This window comes from Protobothrops mucrosquamatus, unplaced genomic scaffold (genome assembly GCF_001527695.2).
Source record: "Protobothrops mucrosquamatus isolate PMUCROS unplaced genomic scaffold, P.Mucros_1.0 scaffold65, whole genome shotgun sequence".
NCBI classification, from domain to species: domain Eukaryota; kingdom Metazoa; phylum Chordata; class Lepidosauria; order Squamata; family Viperidae; genus Protobothrops; species Protobothrops mucrosquamatus.
In genome coordinates this window covers 183,411-203,585 of record NW_015386443.1, presented here as the reverse complement: position 1 = coordinate 203,585, position 20,175 = coordinate 183,411, and the positions used below count along the sequence as shown (strand labels likewise).

The 20,175-nt window shown below is 38.8% G+C and overlaps 1 protein-coding gene across 1 annotated transcript in view; it reads left to right on the top strand.

The window, feature by feature from the left end:
• DENND2C (DENN domain containing 2C) overlaps positions 1–20,175 on the top strand; it is a 42,042-nt gene that overhangs the window by 2,842 nt on the left and 19,025 nt on the right. Inside the window, exons 2-9 of the mRNA XM_015812050.1 lie at positions 1,487–1,635; positions 2,527–2,633; positions 6,137–6,307; positions 9,634–9,730; positions 10,797–10,841; positions 14,102–14,289; positions 16,991–17,100; positions 18,101–18,170. Coding sequence (XP_015667536.1) covers positions 1,487–1,635; positions 2,527–2,633; positions 6,137–6,307; positions 9,634–9,730; positions 10,797–10,841; positions 14,102–14,289; positions 16,991–17,100; positions 18,101–18,170 — 937 coding nt within the window. The remainder of the gene's footprint in view (positions 1–1,486; positions 1,636–2,526; positions 2,634–6,136; positions 6,308–9,633; positions 9,731–10,796; positions 10,842–14,101; positions 14,290–16,990; positions 17,101–18,100; positions 18,171–20,175) is intronic.

Sequence of the window (20,175 nt, the reverse complement as noted above, 5' to 3'; positions counted from 1 at the left end):
CCCTCCCCTGGATACAAAGTAACAAAGTGCAATTCCCTCCTCCAATAAACAGTCATAAACCACATTCCCCAATTAGCTTGAAGTGATGGCTTTCTCCCCAGCTCTCCACCCTGCCAAAACACTATCAGCTCTGGGCCCAATGTCCTTGGGTTCCCACAATTAAGTTATTATTGTTATGACTAGCTGGACTCTCATCCCTATTCCCCCTCCCAGCAGCAACTAATTCTAAAAGCAATAGAGAAAATGGCTGCATTTCCATCTGTTGTCAAAGCAAGAACATCCGTTACTAGCAGTGTTGACACATTCGTTAAATGAACCCACTCTTCTAAATGGGCATTTTTTTGCCGGAATCCAACAAAACCTGCCAGAAACTGGCAAAAATTGTTACAAATTGTAGTCATGTGGCTGCAGGGTGCTGCAACCGGTCATAATGGCAATTCAGTTACCAAGCACCCAAAATGCAGTCATGTTATCATGGGGGCAGTTGTGGAATTCAGCCGGTTCGCACCACTTCGGCAGAACCGGTGGCTATTTTTTTTGTTGCCCAGGCCCAGAATGGACTTCCGGAAGCAGCAGCATCCATACAGAGAACTGGTTGTTCACATATTTGAATCTCACCAATGCATGGGGGGGGGGCACCATTTTACAATAGCCGTTAGTATTTTAAAGGCCATAAAGCACAGGTTTGCAGACCAACATAACTCTGAACTGTTGTAAAACAACCAGTTGAAAATTACGCCGTAGACTCATGGAGACATAAGGTAGCTGAATATAACCAGCGGTTATACATAGAATATATCTCCTATTCATTATTTATTTATAGGCAACAAACTCTGATTTCCAGATTCCCTCATGTGTTGTCTTGGAGGGAATGGTACTATGGGCTCAGTCCTATTATTTCAGTTTTGTGTTTCAGTCCTGCACTAAAATGACATGGAACATAAACCTAACACACTTATAATATTGTTGGCGGTACTATTATTTGATTGTCTACCAAAATACAGGGGACACCAGATTCAAGAGAGCTACTGTAGTATCTAAGGTCTCTTCTTTTTTCTTAGAAGAATAAATATAAAGCCAAATTAAAATTAGGTGTGTTTTAAAGTATTGTGAGTATCCAATTTTTGTGGTTTGCAAACTGTATTTCATGGTTTATATTCATGTGTAACTGAAGCACTTTGAGGTGTGGCTTGATTAAAATAAACTGTGCCTTAGTATCAAGTCAAATTATCTTTGATGGCTCCCTTGCCTCTTCCATTCTACATTGCTGGTGGAAGATTGAGAAAGACAGATTTTCTAAAATTGTGCACATAATTTTATTTTTTAAAACATTCCAAGAACAATTTTATGCTAAAAATATTGAAAAATATATTTTTAAAATTCATCCATTCCTAGGTAGCACGGTTTAAAAAAAGCTAGGAGATGAATAGCTGCGCTTGGTTTTGCACCTAAGATGTGTGATAACATATCCTATTCTTATTTATAGAAAGTCCTTTGAGTTTGAGGACATCCAAAGTTATCGAAACAGACTAGCAGCCATCGAGTATCAAAAGCTTCATGAAGAACTAAATGGCACCACACGTGTCTGTCTCTATTGCACGCAGTCAGAGGACAACCTCTATGAGGATATTATTGGTAAGATTCCAGATCTATTTAAAAGAAACAAGAAACAGCCTTCAAAAAGAAAAGTAACTGCTATGGTTCAGTTCTAGAGAATTCCAGCATACATATTCTGATTTCCTGTGCTGATATATTCATGGAAATCTGATGAATACACACAATTCCTGCACTGGAAAGCTAAGAATTAAAGACAGTCATTTGGGGATTTGCTTTGATTCCTCTGTCACTAGCTGGGTGATGATGATGATGATGATGATGATGTTGTTGTTGATGATGATGATGATGATGATGATGATGATGATGATGATGATGATGATAATAATAATAATAATAATAATAATAATAATAATAATAATAATAATAATAATAATAGAGTTGGAAAGGACCTTGGAGATCTTCTAGTCCAACCCCCTGCTCAGGCAGGAACCTCTATACCAGTGATGGCGAACCTTTTAGAGACCGAGTGCCCAAACTGCAACCCAAAACCCACTTATTTATCGCAAAGTGCCACGGCTGCATCAGCATTGTGCCCTCAGGGGAGGTGGGGGGCATGGCCCACTGGGTGGGCATGGCTGCAGTGGTCACGGCAGATTGGGTGAGCGTGGCATCCCCAGGGGGCCAACCCTGCTTGCTCACTCACTTCCTGCCCTGTCACTTCCAAATGTCACGTGCTCACTACTCTGGCGAACTCTGCTGGGGCAACAGCGTGCGTGCCCACAGAGAGGGCTCTGAGTGCCGCCTCTGGCACGCGTGCCATAGGTTCGCCACCACTGCTCTATACCATTTCAGACAAATGGTTGTCCAGTCTCTTGATGCCAGTTTGTGCCTATGAAAAAATAATAATTGCAAATGTATATGGTTGGTTTGTCTACCCATGCTCTACTTCAAAATAATTGTTTTTTCTAGATCCTGCTAAAGAGAATCCCTATGAGGACATTAAAGTGAAGCCTTTGTGGAGGATCCCATCTAATTGGAAGCTGCCTCCTCCCCGAAATACCTTCAAGCCACCCAAGGTAATTGGACTTTGTCCTTGTGCTACACAGGGATTAGGCATTATCAAGTAACAAAATGAAGTTATTTGTCTAGATTGCTCCGTGCCCTGTTGTTATGCCATGTCTTTATTCCCATACGAATCATCATATTGCAATTGTTCCTAGAAGAACACAGAGGTATGTAAACTCACTTTTAAGAGAATGGATGCCGATGAAGCTGCCCATGCCCATGAAGCTGATTTAACTTTGTTTGGTTTCTGTTTAATCTGAAGAAAATACTTTGCCCTCCCCTGCACAGAACCAAAACAAAAAAAAAGGAATAAAAGGAGAAAATTGTACAGTGTTTGTACAATTATGCTTGTGCATAGATTTTCGTTTTCAGGAATAGATTCATATGGATGTGATCCAAACCAAATACTAGTGTAGTTTCCCATTTGTTTAACCAACCAACCAACCATTTCTTTTTTCTCTTCTACCCATGCTTATGTGGCTATTGTTGCTGAATTAAATTTTCCAATATTTCTTATTATTGGCCATACTGGCTGGGTGCTAAGATTTAGTTTAGTAACCTTTAGAGAATCAGATGTTATGTGCTTTTTTAGATGCCTGCTGCTTACCACCTACTATTTACCAAAGCTGTAGTATTTACAATGATAGCTCCAAAATGTTTCATCCCAATTAACTTTTCATACTTAGAAGTGACTTGGAGAATGGGAATAGATTGCCTGTTCTTTTGTCGCTGATCTTTTGGGGAAAAGGAGATGTTTCCCTGGCAGATGAAATTATAGTAGTTACTCTTGTTAGTGCCTATTTTTCTATACTGTTCTGAAAAAGGAATGAACCACATGTTAATTTATAGGTGTTTAATGAAGTACTGACAGCTACCATTTAAAAGGAAGAACTATTTTAGGCAAAAGCCATCTTGCACAAAGAAGTGAGATGTGGGGATATATATTTATATTATTATATATAAATATAATAATAAACATAACATTGTTCTTATGCAACTGCTTACCCTAACCTAATCCTAATCCATTTTTCTTCATGAAATTTAAATCAAGATTTTATGAGTAGTTCATTGTTTATTTTTTTTTAAATTACACTCTTATCAACTCCAGGCACTTACAAGGTTTAGCCCCAAAGCTGATTGTTGTTTTGTTTCTTTGTGCGATATAGTTACTTTTTAGGCGTAATCAAGTTGGTTTTAATTCTGAGTGACTGCATGAACCATCCTGCCCTATCTGCAATAATAACTTGTAACTTTCCCAAAGACATTCCTGTAGCTTGTTTGATCTTGTCCATCAATCTAGCCTGTTTTCTTCTTTCAATCTGTCAAGCATAAAAACTTTTTAAATTCATCATTCCCTTGCCTCACATGTCCAATGTTCTGTAGTTTTTGCTTGCTGCCTAAAGGGAGAAATCAGCCTTTATTTGATCCAGGATTGATTGATTACAATCCATGGTACTTGTAATAAACAGTATAATACAATTGTCCTATTTTTACAGGATAGATTTTGATTATTATTTCTGTTAATTCTTCTGTTATTCTTCTGAAAGAGAAACTGGTATGATTGGGCAGAGTGGAAATCCTCTAGGTTCCCCCTTATTAAGCAGTGCCATCTGGTGGGATCTAGGAAGCGTGCCTTGTCTGTGACAGCACCTGTTGTTTGGAATCACTTTGCCATCTCAAGATGCATTTGACCTCCCAACTTGCCTGTGTTTAAAACTTCCCCCTGCCCTTGGGTTGTATACGTGGTGGGTCTCTTTTTGTTTTTGTTTTTGGTTAAGAAGGGTTTTTTCCCCCCAGACTTTGGAGTTTTCACCTGTATCATCTGTATTGTGTGGGCAGTTTTATTGTTCACTGCCCAGAGTTATATTACGAAAAGTGACATAAAATAATTCTTTCTCTATTTAAATATTTATCTATTAACATATTCTACATTCTGGCATTATCTTCTCTTTCCATGGATTTTAATGGTGAAATTGTAAGCAAAACATGGTGAAAATTTGCTCAATAATTTATTACTACTACTGCTGTTTTCCAGTTTGCACATTATGTTGTTCCATATTTGTTGACATGATTTTCTTTGGACTTCAACTGTTTCTTCTTTAGCTTTAAACAGTTCAGTAGATATTTCATCTGCACCTGGTACTTTCTTTTTAGCAGATCTATTCCTGTTGTGTCTCATTCTCTTATAGAATTGATTCCTGAATGTATTCTGTTTGTACAGATATTCCTGTCAATCTATAATATTACTTATAAAAGATGTTGATATTTATTTATTTAAAATATTTCTATACTGCTTTGTTTTGAAGTGAAATCTATGAAATCTCTTTTTTTTCACTATTCTTGAATGGCCCAACATTAACTGTAAATTTTGTGATAATTTCTTTGGATCCTCTTAAATAGATTCCTCATTTCCTTTTCTTGTTATCTTGTGCTATTTGTTGACATTTGATTAATATCTTTCTTTGCCCTTTCTTGCCTGATGTTGCAATTTGTCGACATATGTCCTCCTTGTTGTTTAAGGCAATATGGTCCTCCCTCTTTTGATGATTGCTTGGGCTAAAATCAGCCCATATTTTCATATTTTCCTCGGTGATGATTGTATCTATGCAAGTTTTTTTTTACTTTTTAATCTAGTCAACAGAACTAGGATTTCTAATAATTTCCCATCCAAATACTAATCAGGCCCCATCATGCTTAGCTTCTGAGGTCAGCTACGTACCTCTTATCTGCTGAGGTTGAAACTAATGCATTTGACCCTAATATTTCCCAATGTTCCACAGTAATATCTCTTTTTACATGAAAAAGCTAGAAAGCAGAAACTGCAAGGAATGGTGACCTCCATGGGATTTCTTATCTTAAAGAATCCTAAATTTAGGATTCTGGCACAGAATCTTTATAATCTGGCACAGTGTTTGATGGACATGATGGATATAATGATTAATTCATTCCTGAAAGCTACATCTCTCTTTTCTTTCCCTCTTTTAATTCTAAGTAGAATTCATGGGGAAAGGGAAGATTGGGACTGTGGATTTCAAGGATATGTGTGTGGGGGGGGAAGGATTTCATTTTTCCCATCATTGCACAGTTCAAACAAAGAGCCCCCATATCTATTAGTCTCACTGTTACTAAACATTAGTTCTCCAAAGAAAAGAGAAAGAGAGAGATAACCTTCCTCCTAAGGCTTTATTTAGCACCACACATAGTTTGTGACTGAGACCTTATATAGTGTATTAAAAGGGAGGGGATATGCAAGTAGATTTGCTTGCTTGTGTTTGTCCCTGAATTATTTTGATTCCGTCTGACTTTTAATTATATCTATTGAAGACTTTCATATAATAATAAGAAACCCAATTTTTAGACCTTGCTGCTTTCACTCTTCTAAAAACCAGGCCACCCTTTTTGCATGGTGGGATGTATTGTTTTCATGTTTGTATCTGTTTGTATCAAGTTCAGTGGAGATTGCTTTCTTTGTAAAACACTTGCATTCTGTTATCCTTCTTTCACTTTTCTTTAGCTTCTCCACAAGCCACACTTCTTTCACCGTAAAACCTTGGAGCTGAAGAACACACGGATCTGTTTGCGCGGGAAGTTGCCGAAAGATTCAACACTACCTGTTACGTTGACCGAATGGAAGTTCTTCAAAGCAGGAGAGGCTGGAAGCAAGAAGAGAAAAAATCTTCCCCGGGTAAGGACTGAGCCAAAATAGTAATAATTATTTCCTCCCCCTATCTCTTCTTTGGTTGGGTCATTCCTATCATTTTTAATGAAAGTGATTGTTTTCTGAAATAATTCTTTATTGCATCATTTAAATATGAGAGTTGTTGGTAATATCAGATGATCAGATGTTATTATAGTTCTTAATTGTTTTAATTGTACTTGCCACCCAGAATCACAAGCGTGAGATGGGTAGCTGTATAAATTTAACAGAGACATAGATACCCTGATCTTTCTGAATTGGGTGCCCCCAGTTGTGTGGGATTGCAATTCTTAGAATTTCCTGTCTGGTCATCGTTCAAGCTAACTGAATTTGGGGAGTTGCCCAATCACTACATGGGAGCTTGGGAACACTGTATCCAGAAGTTCCTGCAATAACAGTAGATTGTTATTTCAAATGTCCTTTGTTTTATATTTATTTGTCAGGTTTCTATTCTATTCCTCTGTCCTGTAAGTTTAAGGAAGAGTATTTAAGTCTTTTCTTATGTAATCTTTTCTGTCAATAAAAGTGAGATGGTCTGGTTAATCAAAGTGATTTAAAGTTGAATCTTATGTAGGTTTTTCTAGCACTTCATCTCCTACAGCAGAAGTGCCTATCTCTTCTTTATTTTTTGAGAGCTTCCTTTCCCCATCTGCAATATGTACTTTACTTTTTTGATACGGGAGGAGAAATATGTGGTTGTCTTATCAAATAAGACCTAAGTAGGAAAGTATTTGGAACTGGGAACTGAAATTATATTTTAAAAAAATTATCTAGACATCCTGTCCTGCTCTGTTTAGATTACCATGCAGATTCACTAACAAGATGTCATTGGCAATATCTGGCAAGATGTACAGTAGTTAATACACTGTTAAGTTCCCAATTACACTAGGAGTAACTTTTATATTTTTAATAGGAGGATGAGTTCTTGAGTGAGACTGCTTAAAGTGACCTTGAGTTCATTTTATTTTGCTTGGACTTCTTTCCCTGGTGTTGCTTACTCCTGACTCAGGATTTAACTTTCAGTTGTTCTGTACTTTAAAGCTGTTGAGCAGCTCTTTAAAGATGAAGCTGTTCCATAAAATTTCAGTATAACTTTCCTGATGTGCTTCTGAATGTTACCTCTTCTAGATGAATGATTAGCAGAGATGTGCAAGTAAGCTACACATTGGGAAACCGAGAAGCATAATTTACCACCTAGAGTAGTATAGATTTGGATTAGTCTGTAATTACTGTAAATACATACATACATACATACATACATACATACGTACAATCCATTGAAGAAATTGGAATCTTGTACAATTAGTATCTTTTTTTATCAATATTAGTAATTTAGTAACTTTTAATAATCTACATATGCACTGTCTTCTAAGGAATCTTACAATCGTGAAACATTGCAAAGGAAAAGAAATACAGACATAATGTTTACTTAAAAAATTGAGTAAAAGAAGGTCCCATTTCTGGTTACTCAAAGCCAGAAGGGATAAAAAGTCACACAGTTAGAATTTATTTCCATTATGATAGAGGGAATAGGCGGAGAGAAGGAAAGTTAGCACATATACAGGGCAAATGTGCTGTCTTTCTAACTATTGCATATTAATATTTTGTGGAGCGTACAAAGATGATTAATTGAGCCACAAAGGATGATTAAAAAGTCCCATATGAGCATTATTCCTCAGACAAAATGATCCCCCCAACCACATTCAGAAATGTGAGAGTAATTTACTGAGAGAGGAACTGCTTGTTATTCTCTCATCCTGAACTCATAGGACTTGGCCATGATTGCTGGAAGAATGCCCAAGTAAGCCAAACATTCTTCTTTAATTCCAGCATGGAAAATAATGTATTCTCCAGCACCTTGACATCATGCATTCAGCTCCCAGCATTTTCTAGTCATCCTTGAAGCCATTACAAATATCGCAGGCACCAAGCTTTGCAACAGTCAGTTTTAAAACATGTGCAATGCGAATGCATACTTCCAAAGTCTTTGCCATGTACATGTATTCCAGAAAGCACCAGTCTCAGCTTCCCGATATTCTTTTACATGGTACCATACATTTCTGAGTCCACTTCATTTTTTCATGTTTGAAAAAAATCTGAAAAAGCTCTTAAATCCAACCATTTAAACCAAGGAAAATTTGGGAGGAATGGAAAAGAAGCTGAAGGAAAGAGTGCAAGAGCTTCTTGCATGGGTGCAGACTTTTCTCGAGGTCAAATTGTATTGCCTTTGCCCTAAGCAGCAGACTGGATCTCTGAGATTCTTTGCTTCTTTTTACTTTATTAGGCCGCTGTAGTAAAGAAAAGAGTTGGAACTAAGAATGGTTTACCTGCTAACTGTCTTCTGCATCTCTATATGACTTGCAGTGAAGGGACTGAGTGGACCCCACCCTGTTGTCTTTGCTTGGAATGCTGAATGCATTCTTGAAGCTGGGCAAGAGAGAACTTGGCCTGCGTGCCATTGTTTAAAATAGCAACTAGTTGAACAGGAGCTGAGATCGTCAGCAAGTTTTGACGAGACATGCTGTGGCAAAGATCTTTCTGTCTTCTGCTTATGGCTTGAGACACTTGACACCACATGATGTTTGATGGGTTGGGCAGCTACCCCCGTTACTGTTGAACATGTGGCTATTTCTCTGGAAATGGTAGAAACCAACTATCCAAGAAAAAGTGTACATAAATAAAGAATTATACAATTAAGCTGTAACAGTTTGTTCTTTACTTTCTCTCTGGGCAAATGGTAGTATCTAGCTAATCTTGGCTGATCACAGAAGCTAAGCAGGATTGATCCTGGCTTGTAAATGGGAGAATGCTGGCAGTTGTAAACTGTTTTTTTAGATAAGAAGTTAACAAAAATGCTGGAAAAAAAACTAGTGGCAAATCACTTCCATAATACTTGCAAGAAAACTATGTAGATGCAAGATCAAGCTGAGCTCAATGGCATCTTTACTTTAAACTATGCCTGCCCAAAATAAACAAATAAATAAATAAAAATCCTGCAATGTTTTTAGGCAGTGCATTCACCGCATAGCACCAGGGAACTTATTTGCATACATCTTTTGTTCAGTTTGGCTTTCATCATGGATTAGAATATTTTTGATATCCAGATTAAAGATCATTCTACATTAGTAGCACTATGCAGATGACAGTAGTCTTTTCTGTTTGGGGCATTTGTGTTCCCATCAGTTCTTCTATTACAGCTCTACTAAATTCTGTAGTGTTTTCTAATACTAGCCCGTGTATAAAAGTGACTTGTGGTTTTTCTTTTTCTGAAACTTATCATCCCTCTTGATGACTGCTTTCTTATTGGGTTTCAGCTTGTATTAAAGATACAAGAGATCTTTGATTCCAGACGAGGAAAGAAACGTGTGAAGTTGGTGGTGCAAACTGGAAAAGAGCTTTCTCCAGCCAAAGGTATAAATGCTGGGCTCAATGTAATTCTTCCAGTCAATTCATTTTATATTTCATTTCATTTCATTATTATTTATTTTGAGGCCACCCATCTTACCATAGGTTAACTCTGGTGTCTTACAATATTAAAAAAAATAAGACTGTATAAAACCTATACAGAATATGAATAAAATACTATAAAAATACAAATATTTCATCCTAACTAAAAGATGGGAAGGGCGGGAGCAGGATTGGGGGGAAGTGGGATTCCTTGTTAAGGAATCAACCACCTCCACTGTGATGCTCTCCCACTGGAGCCCCAAGCCAACTGATACAGCCAGGTCTTTAAGCTCTTGCCGAAGGTCAGGAGGGTTGGACAAGATGTTCCAAAGGAGTGACAGCAGAAAAAGCTCTTCTCCTGGAGTCTGCTGCCTGGAATACCCTGGCCAATTGGGCCCACAGCATGCCTCCTTTGCTGGCATGGGTGGAGCAGGCCAGTCCCATTGGGATGAGATGGTCCCTTCAGTAACCTGGATTTAATGATATAAATTCTAAGAACTCCCTTGAGAAATACTGTGATCGGTGATTTCTCTTTTTTTATCCTGTTGTCCCTTTAGGACGGCATAGAATTTTTGTTGCTAAAACCAGAAGAGCAAGATTGTAGTATTTTGTGTGGGTGTATATATCTTATCAATAGTACTTCCTGTTTTATATGACTTTCCTCTTCCACATGTGCTGAAATACTAAGCTAGAGCCAACAGCTGTTTGTGTAATCTACATTTTGCAAATCAGTGATACCTCCTTGCCAAGTAATGTTAAACAATTGATAGCAATGCATGTTCCCTCATCTTTTGCATTGCATAATGGAGAAGGTGCCTCCAAAGAATTGTATAATAAGCTTGGCTTGCTTTATTTAACACCTGACGCATAAGTATATATGCTTTTGAATAGACGCCTTTACTATTTGATACAATTGTTCCTAACTTCAGCGGCATGGCAACATAATTGATTGTTGCCCTGTCAGATTCCTTCCAACATTTCCAGTTCCACCCAGGTGGCAAATTCTGAGGGAAACTTTTTGTCCTTTCAGGTGAAACCAGTGGATATGACAGTGAACCAGAGAATCTGCCGAAAAGTGAGTGAGTGAGTGAATCACTGGGCCTAAGACAGGTCAAGTGGCATAATTATACCTTGCAGATAATTGCTGAGAGTGCCTATGTTCTTTGCAAATTCTACCTAGTCAATATTGTACTTTGGGACTGAGATCTATTTGAATAATTGGAATGGTCACTGTTTGCTGGACAAAATGGATGCATTATGAGCATTTAAAGGCTTGTAAGATCCCATTCTAGGAATCCATTAAGAACTGGGATGATTGAGAGGATGAATAGATGGGTTTAGAACTCAGGATAATCACTTTTAAGCTATGATCTCCTCAGAAACTTAATGAGAGTTGCTTTGAAAAGGAAATCAGTCATGCGGATAGGCTTTCTTGAAAGGCAGCCTGTTCATCATTCTTAATTTTTAGCTGCAATGTAATAGCTATGTCATAGCAAAGGATGATAGTTGCTTTGCATCTATATCTAATAGCAGTTGTAGTAGTGTAGTAGTATTTTCATTTAGAACATGTTTGAACCCCTGAAAGGCTCTTGTATGTAGTAATGAAGGAGTTGGACTAGGGATGGTACATCCTGGTTCTACAAACTTTCTGGTGGCCTTGGGCCGTCACTATCTCTCAACTCAATCTACCTCACAATGTTGTTATGTGGGGAAAAATAGAATGAAGGAGTATTATATAGGCTGCCTTGAACTTCTCTACAACAATGGCAGAATTTAAAACTAATAAATAAATAATTAAATGGTACTATCAAAACAATAAAATGCCAAGAGATCCTCTATGATGGGAAACCATTCAAAGCTATTCTTCAGTTCCCCAAGAGAAGGGACACGTGGTTATCTCAGAGTCTGAAAAGAAGTGTTCAGAAAAAGAAAGCATGTTGCAGTGCCTATCTGGTTCTGCCAGATAAATATAAGTGGTAAGTGTGATTTGTCTAGAGTGTTTTTTTGTGATATTCTATCAAAGCCTGCAATAGTGACACAAAATGTAACATAACTGTTCAGACTACTGTGATTTTTGATGTTGGCACATGTAATGGTATGAGGTAATGATCCTGGGAGACAGGGCAGAGAGCTGCAGACTAGACATCTTTCATGCAAAAGGTATCACAATCCACAGAAGCAGAGGAGGTGTGGGAAGTGTTTCAGAAGGGATCCTCCCTAGAGGAGGGGAGGGGAGAAATGCTTTCGGTCTTGCAAGATTCTGTTAACTTTACTATAAAGGTAAAGCAGGATTCCTTGTTGTGCTTCTTGTATGGACTATCTTGAAAGTCTACTGTACCTGCTGCTTTCAATAGGTTTCCCGTGCTCCTCTTAAGTGTTTCAAACAACTTGCAACTGCTTGAGGCCCCCATCTTGCATGAGCCATAGCTTGGCAGCAGTGGCTAGTTTCTGCAAAGAGTATGAGAACAAGCAACTTCATGACCACAATGCTGAAGGAAAGTTAAACAAGGATGATTCTTGAGTGCAGATTTGGACCTAGCATGTAAAGGAGAAAGCATGTAAGAATGGATAGGCAACAAGTTGCTAAGGATAGTTGTGCCTTTTGTCAGGATGAAGGAAAATAAACTGCCCAGGAAGGGAAAGATTACCTTGGAAGAACCACACTGTTTCATTGGGCTGTAATTAGAAGCCTTCTTTATTTTATAATGCCATAAACATATTAATAAGGAGTTGAAAACAACTTGGCACATAATAATCATCTGCTTCCGGGTCAGGTGTTTTCCCTTTTGATCATTTTCAGTGCTGTCTCTTGAGAACTTTTTTCTTTCTTTCACTGAAGCTAAAGAAGCCCAGTCATGTCTCTGTCTGTCTCTTGCAATATTATGAAACGCCCTTCGCTGGGAAAAAGGAGTAACTGGAGTGAAATTATATATAACGCTTGGCCCTTGCATGTAAACACTGGAGGAAGAACAACTAGCGCAGCAGGCTCCAAACTGGCTCTGCATCGTGACTCAACTGTCCTAATTGGCACCAATGGCCCTGGACACACCAGCATTTCCTGTTCACCATGCCTGGAAATTGTCAGAATTAAGCTTTGCATATAGCTTAACACAGCAGTTCCCTGGCAATAATAAAGGCATAGTGCCAAGCAAGCCGTGATTATTTTCCTCACTTCCTTCCTTCAATAGTTTCATGAAGGTGGTCAGATCAGCATTTTCTCCAGAGAGAGGGAGACGCTTAACATATAGCTATTTATTTGGTGTCTGTGTAGTCTGCGCCACTGCAATTTTCATAACTTTCGCAGTGCTTCTTAAAGCATTATGTGCATTTAGAATGAACAGCTTTATGTTAGTCTATCACAATAGAGATCAAGAGGCTCATTCGGAAGTTAGGCTTTGTGACTTCTTAAGTTAGTATGAGTTTATTTGTATAGGGTTTTTTTATTGAATGGTTAGGGCAGTGGTGGCGAACCTATGGCACGTGTGCCAAAGACGGCACTCAGAGCCCTCTCTGTGGGTATGCGTGCCGTCGCTCCAGCCCCGCCTCCCCCGTGGCCCCCTCCGCACCAGCAGCCCCCCCGGAGGAGAGTCACCCCTGGGGGTGGCCCACACGGAGCAGTGCAGCCAAGAACATGGCAGCCAGGCAGCAGGGACAAGACCGCCATCATGCCCCGTCACGCGCAGATGATGCTGCGGGGTGCGGGTGGAGGGCATGGCCACCATGATGCTGCAGGGCCGCCTGGGTGATCTGCGGTGGGCCGTGGAAGCAGTGGATGGCCCTGCGGGTGGGTGGGGGTGGGGCAGAGCGGGGATGGGTCAGAGGATGGGGCAGTTTTGGGGCACTTGGTCTCTAAAAGTTTCGCCATCACTGGTTTAGGGTATTATTGCTACCCACTGTCAGACCGTCCTGGCTTGTTTTCCCAAACAAAACGCCAGCAGACAGGAACGGCAAACCAACAACAATTTTATTCAAAGTTGTAGTAAAGTTAGCTCTGGGAGTTGCTTTCTCGCAGCGTGCTTTGTATCCCATCAGGCCCCGCCCATCCCAGGCCCGCCCAATACCACAGAGGCCTCATCCGGACTGGCGCAGCGTGGAGCGGCGATTTCAGGCCTGACACCCACATTTTCTTTTGTTTATGGAAATACTGTTTTTCCAGCAACATAGCTATTACTTTTAGTTTTGCTGGATGCAGCTCTAAAAACTGACCTGCTGTTGAGCCATAAGGAAACTTCAGAGCCATTTCTGCAGTCTCCCTATCTGATTAAAGAAAGTCATGCTATTTCACCCACCCAAAATGCAAGTTTGGGCAACTGAAGAACTGCTTCTTTTCTCTAGGTCGCCATAAGCGCCTTCTGCAGGTCCAGGCTCAGTCCAAACGGAACCCACACTATCAGACCTTGGAGCGAGATCTCATTGAATTCCAGGAGCAGCAGCTTTTTGAGCTGTTTGTGGTGGTATCTCTGCAGAAGAAGTCATCAGAGGCAACTTATACCCCACAGGTTATACAACAGTTTCCATGTAAGGTTGGTGCCTGTTTACTACTATCCATGCTCCACAAAATTAAATTTAAGTGCTTTTGGTTGGCCAGGTGGAATGGACCTAAGTACTGATAAGCAAACACAAGATTCGCACTCTGCCTTTGCTGTGCTGTGCTTCCGCTGATGCTCAAAGTGCCATGTTGCAGGAGAATATGTTATGGATTTAGCTGTTAATGGATTCTAGTGAAAAGTCCTCCAGTCTTTCTTGGTTCAGACTCATAAGAAATAAGTAAATTAGTGCTCTGTCTGCCTTGACCGTGTATATAAGTATAGATCAGTGTTTTCCAACCTGGCCAACTTCCAGATCTGTAGATGTTAATTCCCATGACTAATGCTGTGAACTCTGGGAAGTGAAATCTGCACATCTGGAAGCTGGGAAACACAGGTTTAGGTGAGGTAGATTGTTTATACAGTAGATGGGTTTTTTGTCCACAGCAGTATTATCTGTGCTACGATCACCAGAAAAACAACATACTTATACATTAACCATATTTTATTTTATGTTTTCACCATCTGCTCTGTATGATCTCAATCTCATGCAAAAGAGTATGATTTCATAGAATAGTTTTCCGGGGCTTACAGGGTACTGCAGAGATGCAAAGCTTTTTCTGAGCCTAAGTGATGAATTTATCCTTTGAATAGGATGCTAGGAGCTAGATTCCAAAGAGTAATGGTTAGCCTTGAAAAAAAAAACCCCTTCGTTTACATTTTAAATTTTCTGTATTCATATAGAGTTAACGATAATTCTCTGGGGATACAAGTAATTACCTCTGTCTTCTAGTACATTCAGAATTAGAATTTGGTAGCAATTTCTGGGGGCATTATTCTAAAATCTGATAACAATCAAAGGACAGATTTAAACCTTCTACATCAGACATGTCAAACTGCCAGCCCGCAGGCCAGATGCATCATGAAAAAACTGCGCCTACTCCATTGCCGGCAATGGGGAAAAAGTCACGATACATCATGCGACGTCACATGACGTCGCGAGTTTGACATGCCTGTTCTACATGCACATTTGCATCCTTGGATATGTATTTGGAATCCAATGAATTGGTGGAAGAAGTTTGAGTGAGGAATTATTTGGAAAAAAATTATTTGGAAAAACGAAACAATGGGATGAGGACAGAATTTCCTATATTTGTTTCCTCTTCTCCAGCCACCATTTCTTTTGAAAAAAGCAGCCATCAAATAATGTGGTGGGGGTCATTCCCTCTGCAGATTCTGGTGGACTGCAAAATGGTTTGCAAAAAAAAAAAAAAAAAAGCCAGAAAGTAACTTTGGTTTTTTTGGAGAAAATGATACACTAGTTTCTTGTGCTGTGCGGCTAGTAGTAAACTCAGATGAGGAGTGAAATACAGTTGAACACAGTGATCCCAAAGCTGTGCTGCTTTAATCCAAGCTGTTACTGATACCAAAAAAGCACTGGCCTACATTGCTCAGAAATGTAGTGAATAATTATTCACAAGGTCACATGGTTGTTGCACTCTTTATGTCACTGTTGACAAAACGGATGATGGCATTTTGCCAGCCCATTCTTGTGCCTAGGAAATACTTTGTAGTTTGTTAACAAGATTTGCACAGAAGGGTCTTTCAGACTGGGATTTAGCAAGAAACTTTACTCTAGTAATTATGGGGCAGTGATTATATAACATGAGCACCATTATTACAGACTTCCACCAGCTCCCAAAATAATTCTATTTCCAAACAGTCTGCCAGTCACTTGCTTGAATAGATCATGTAGTGAAGGAAAACTTCCAAAGAAATAATGCTGTAAAAGTAAAAACTCTCTGAAACTTATCATTTAAAAAGTTCTGCTTTTTTAAAAAACAACAACTGTGAAAAGTAGTCTCAAAGATGCTTTTTTCAAAAGGCAACAGGGCTATGTTTTTTTCCCTTAATGAAGAAAAAGACATTTCACTTCTCATCCAAGAAGCTTCATCAATTCTGGCTGGATGCTGCTGCTGGTGGGGATAGAAGGATTAGTTCTAACAGATCCTTCTATTCACACACGCACACACACACACACACACCCATCCAGCCAGAACTGATGAAGATTCTTGGATGAGAAGCGAAAAAGCACCTTTGAGATAACCATGACCTGGATGATTGAGAATCTCCATAGACATTCACTGTGAAAAGTAGCTCATTAAGAACCTAAAATGAATAGTCAGGAGGCAAAAAGTTGGGATTTGATATTGTTCAAGAATCAGAATGTTAGTTCTGATAGTGATATTTGCAATGTTGACAATGAATTGTGAATACATTCACAAAATGACTGCCTTATTTATGCCCATTCATAAAATGATTGTCTTAATAATCTGGCACATCACAAAAATTTCCAAACTGAATTGTAACAGCTGCCATTTTTATTTCCATAAATGCATATAGGGCCTGTGTGATGCTCAGAAGCCTCTTTCAAAATAAATTTTAGAGGCAGATGGTTTGCCTAGCCCTAGCAGATGGCAGTATTCCATTTATATTATTTAAATCATATGTTTAATTTAAAAACTTGGTGGGTGTCTCGAAAGATTCTTGGATAAATTGCTGCCCAGAGCTTCCAGATACTGTTGAAGCATAGTCACTGTCTCTGCATCTAATTTAGATAAATCTGCACAGAGGAAAATATTAGCCTGGTTTTATTTGTTTGACAGCCTGGTCTGGCAATTTTTTTTTTAATTTGCAGTCTGACCATCCTTTTCGTCAATCTAAGGACACTGAAGACCGACTAAAGGTTATTCCCAAATTTTGTTTCCCTGATCCCAAAGACTGGTGTCCAACCTCAGAGACAAAGAGGTGAGCGGATGCCTAATGCCTTATTCATTTTGGTCAGAGTTTTGAGGTATATAGGAGAATCACTTACCATTTTTGGTGATTAATCGTGTTGTTGGTTTAGTGACCATATTTTACAAAACTTATAAACTGTTGCAGTATTAAGCACAATTACATTTTAATCTGGTCTCCATTACTTTGCTATATTAACAATACTTTTCCAAATGTCTTCATTAAAATAAATGTCTTAAACCACAGCCTTAAATATGAATTTCCAAAATGTCTGAGTTTCTTCATAAAATTGTATTAATATTTATATGCCCCTAAGTAGGTGGCTGTTTCACGTGTATTCTCTCTCTCTCCCTCCCTCCCTCCCTCCCTCCCTCTCTCTCTCTCTCTCTCTCTCTCTCTCTCTCTCTCTCTCTCTTTCTTTCTCCTTGATAGCATGATTATCATGCTTTTTCCTCTGCAGATCAATTTGCTTTATTTTGTTTTGTTTTAATTGCAATTGTTTTATTGAAACATATTTATTGTTTCAATAAAAGCAAAGTCAAGAACATGAGATATGGTAAAAGAGATTGGCATTGAATCTGTCCCTCTCTTTTCAGAAAGGAACAACAATTCTCTCTAATTCAGTTCTAGGGCAGCAGAACGGCATAAGATACTATTCAATTCAAAATAAAAAAAACTCATCTTGTTGTGTGCTTGTTATTTTCACCCTTCTAATACAGTGCCACAATGGCCTGGATGTTGCTGGCCCTAGCATTTTCATCATACTTACACTGTGGTGAAGTGATCATTTCTAAGCTGCCAATTATGGTTATTTGTGGCAGGGTGGAGAAGTTGGGAAGGCAACATATGATAAAATATCTCTTGTAAACTTTCTGGAGCCTCTGAAAAAAACCCTTATATGGAAAGTTGATTGGAGAAATATGTTTTATATCCAGTTGTGATATAAGAACTCTTTGCACTCTTGCTTCCTTAATAAAACTAACAGTCATTTTTGTATGTGTGTGTTGTTTAGTGAAACCTTTTCCTTTGTGCTAACTGGTGAGGACGGCAGCCGCTGGTTTGGATATTGCAAGAGGCTCTTGGTAAGTAGCCCCTATGTTAATAGGAATAATAATATTGATAAGCCCCCCTCCCAGTGAGGCACTACCTTGATGTGATTGTAGGGCTTGTGTGCTCTGAGGAAGATGAGAGTTATGCCAGAGCTTCAACCATACTGGACAGGTCTCACCAGAAGAGCCAGCTGAAGAATGTCTCTCCCATAATATGATGAGATGTAAATTACAGAAACACATACTATCTCGGTCATTGCCCGGGTCAACAAGAACTGCGCTAGGTGTTGGGAGTTCCTGGACATCTGGTGAAAAATGGGCTATAGGACTCAGGACTGTTGGCTGAGTAACCAGGGCCAGCAGTTGCAGACCTATTACAAGAAAAGGAGTTTACCTATTGCAAATATACAGAAATATATTTGTAGAATATAAGAAATAATTATCTGTTATTACAAAGCAAGTTCAGCAAGAAGAACTAATTCACCAGTTCTGGAAAAAACAACGTGCAGAATCAGAAACAACAGAACAAAGGCTAGCAGATCAACGATAGTTTATAATACAAAATAAAGTATTCACAAAAGGAGAATTGGTGGGACCATAACATAGATAAAATAACAGAAAATAAAGAAGAAGAAGTGCTCTGGGACTTAAGAATTCAATCAGACAGGCACCTGCCACATAACACCTCAGACTTAATAATAAGAAAGACAAGAAAGTCTGGATGGTGGATGTTGCAATGCCTGGAGATAGCAGAATAGAAGCGAAAGAACTGGAGAAGATAACAAAACACAAAGATTTTGTAGTTTGATACTATTTGCAAATAGAAATAGAATGACTGTGCAAAAGAAAGCAAAGGTAGTACCAATAGTAATATTGGTGCCTTGGGTACTATCCCATAACAATACCCCTTGAACACCATTGGCAATGACAAAAACCACCATAAGTCAATTATTAAAGGAGCTTTACTCAAAATAGCTTACATCCTGCGACAATACCTTTAACACCATCAGACATCAACATCTGTCTATCCCAGGTCCCTGTTAGGTGGATAAAAATGCCAAATACAGCCTGAACATCTGTTTGATTTTGCAACAAACAACAATAACAACAACAATAATAATAATGAGCCACCTGACTCCCAGCGACTCTTTAGTGTAGAAACTAAATGAAAGAATTTGTCAAGTGTTGCATTGGAAGTGAATGTAGGTACCCCACTGTCCTAGAATTTTGCAGTGGAACAACACCTAAATCCACCAACATTTGTCTTTCCCTCAATCAAAAATTCATAAAAGGAATCAGAAGAAAAACATTATAATAGAAATTGAATACAACCAGTGGTAGTTATGATCTGAAGAAGAGCTTATATTGAGGAATAGAATAATAGAATAGAATAGAATAGAATAGAATAGAATAGAATAGAATAGAATAGAATAGAATAGAATACAATACAATACAATACAATACAATACAATACAATACAATACTTTATTGGCTTTACTTTATTAGACACACAAGGAATTTGTTTCTGGTGCATAAGCTCTCGGTATACATGCAAAGCAACAGACTAATGATCATAATCATAGTAATAATACTAATAAAAGGGGGAAGTAAAGAGGATAAGAAGGATAAGTGATAATACTACAGCCATACTAGATGGCTACAGTAAATTACATAGACATTAGATAGAACTGTGAGAATTAGAAGTTCAGCAGTTTGCTGGAGCGACGGTTAAAACTATCTCAGAATCTAGTTATTTTGGCCTGCAATGTTCTGTAGTGCCATCCTGAGGGGAGGAGTTGAAGCAGTTTATGTCCAGGATGTGAGGGATCTGCATATATCTTCTCCAGCACTGGAGATGGAGGATCCACCCGTGGGTTGTGACTGTATTCCTGCCCAATCAGATCAAGTCAGCCAAAGTTGTCACGCCCTGTCCTTGGACCTATGCCCAGTCTTGACTTGATCTGCCCAAGAACAGGACGTACAACTCTGGCTCTTAGGTATAGTCTGACTCATTAGTGGTTCCTCCATCTTCAATACA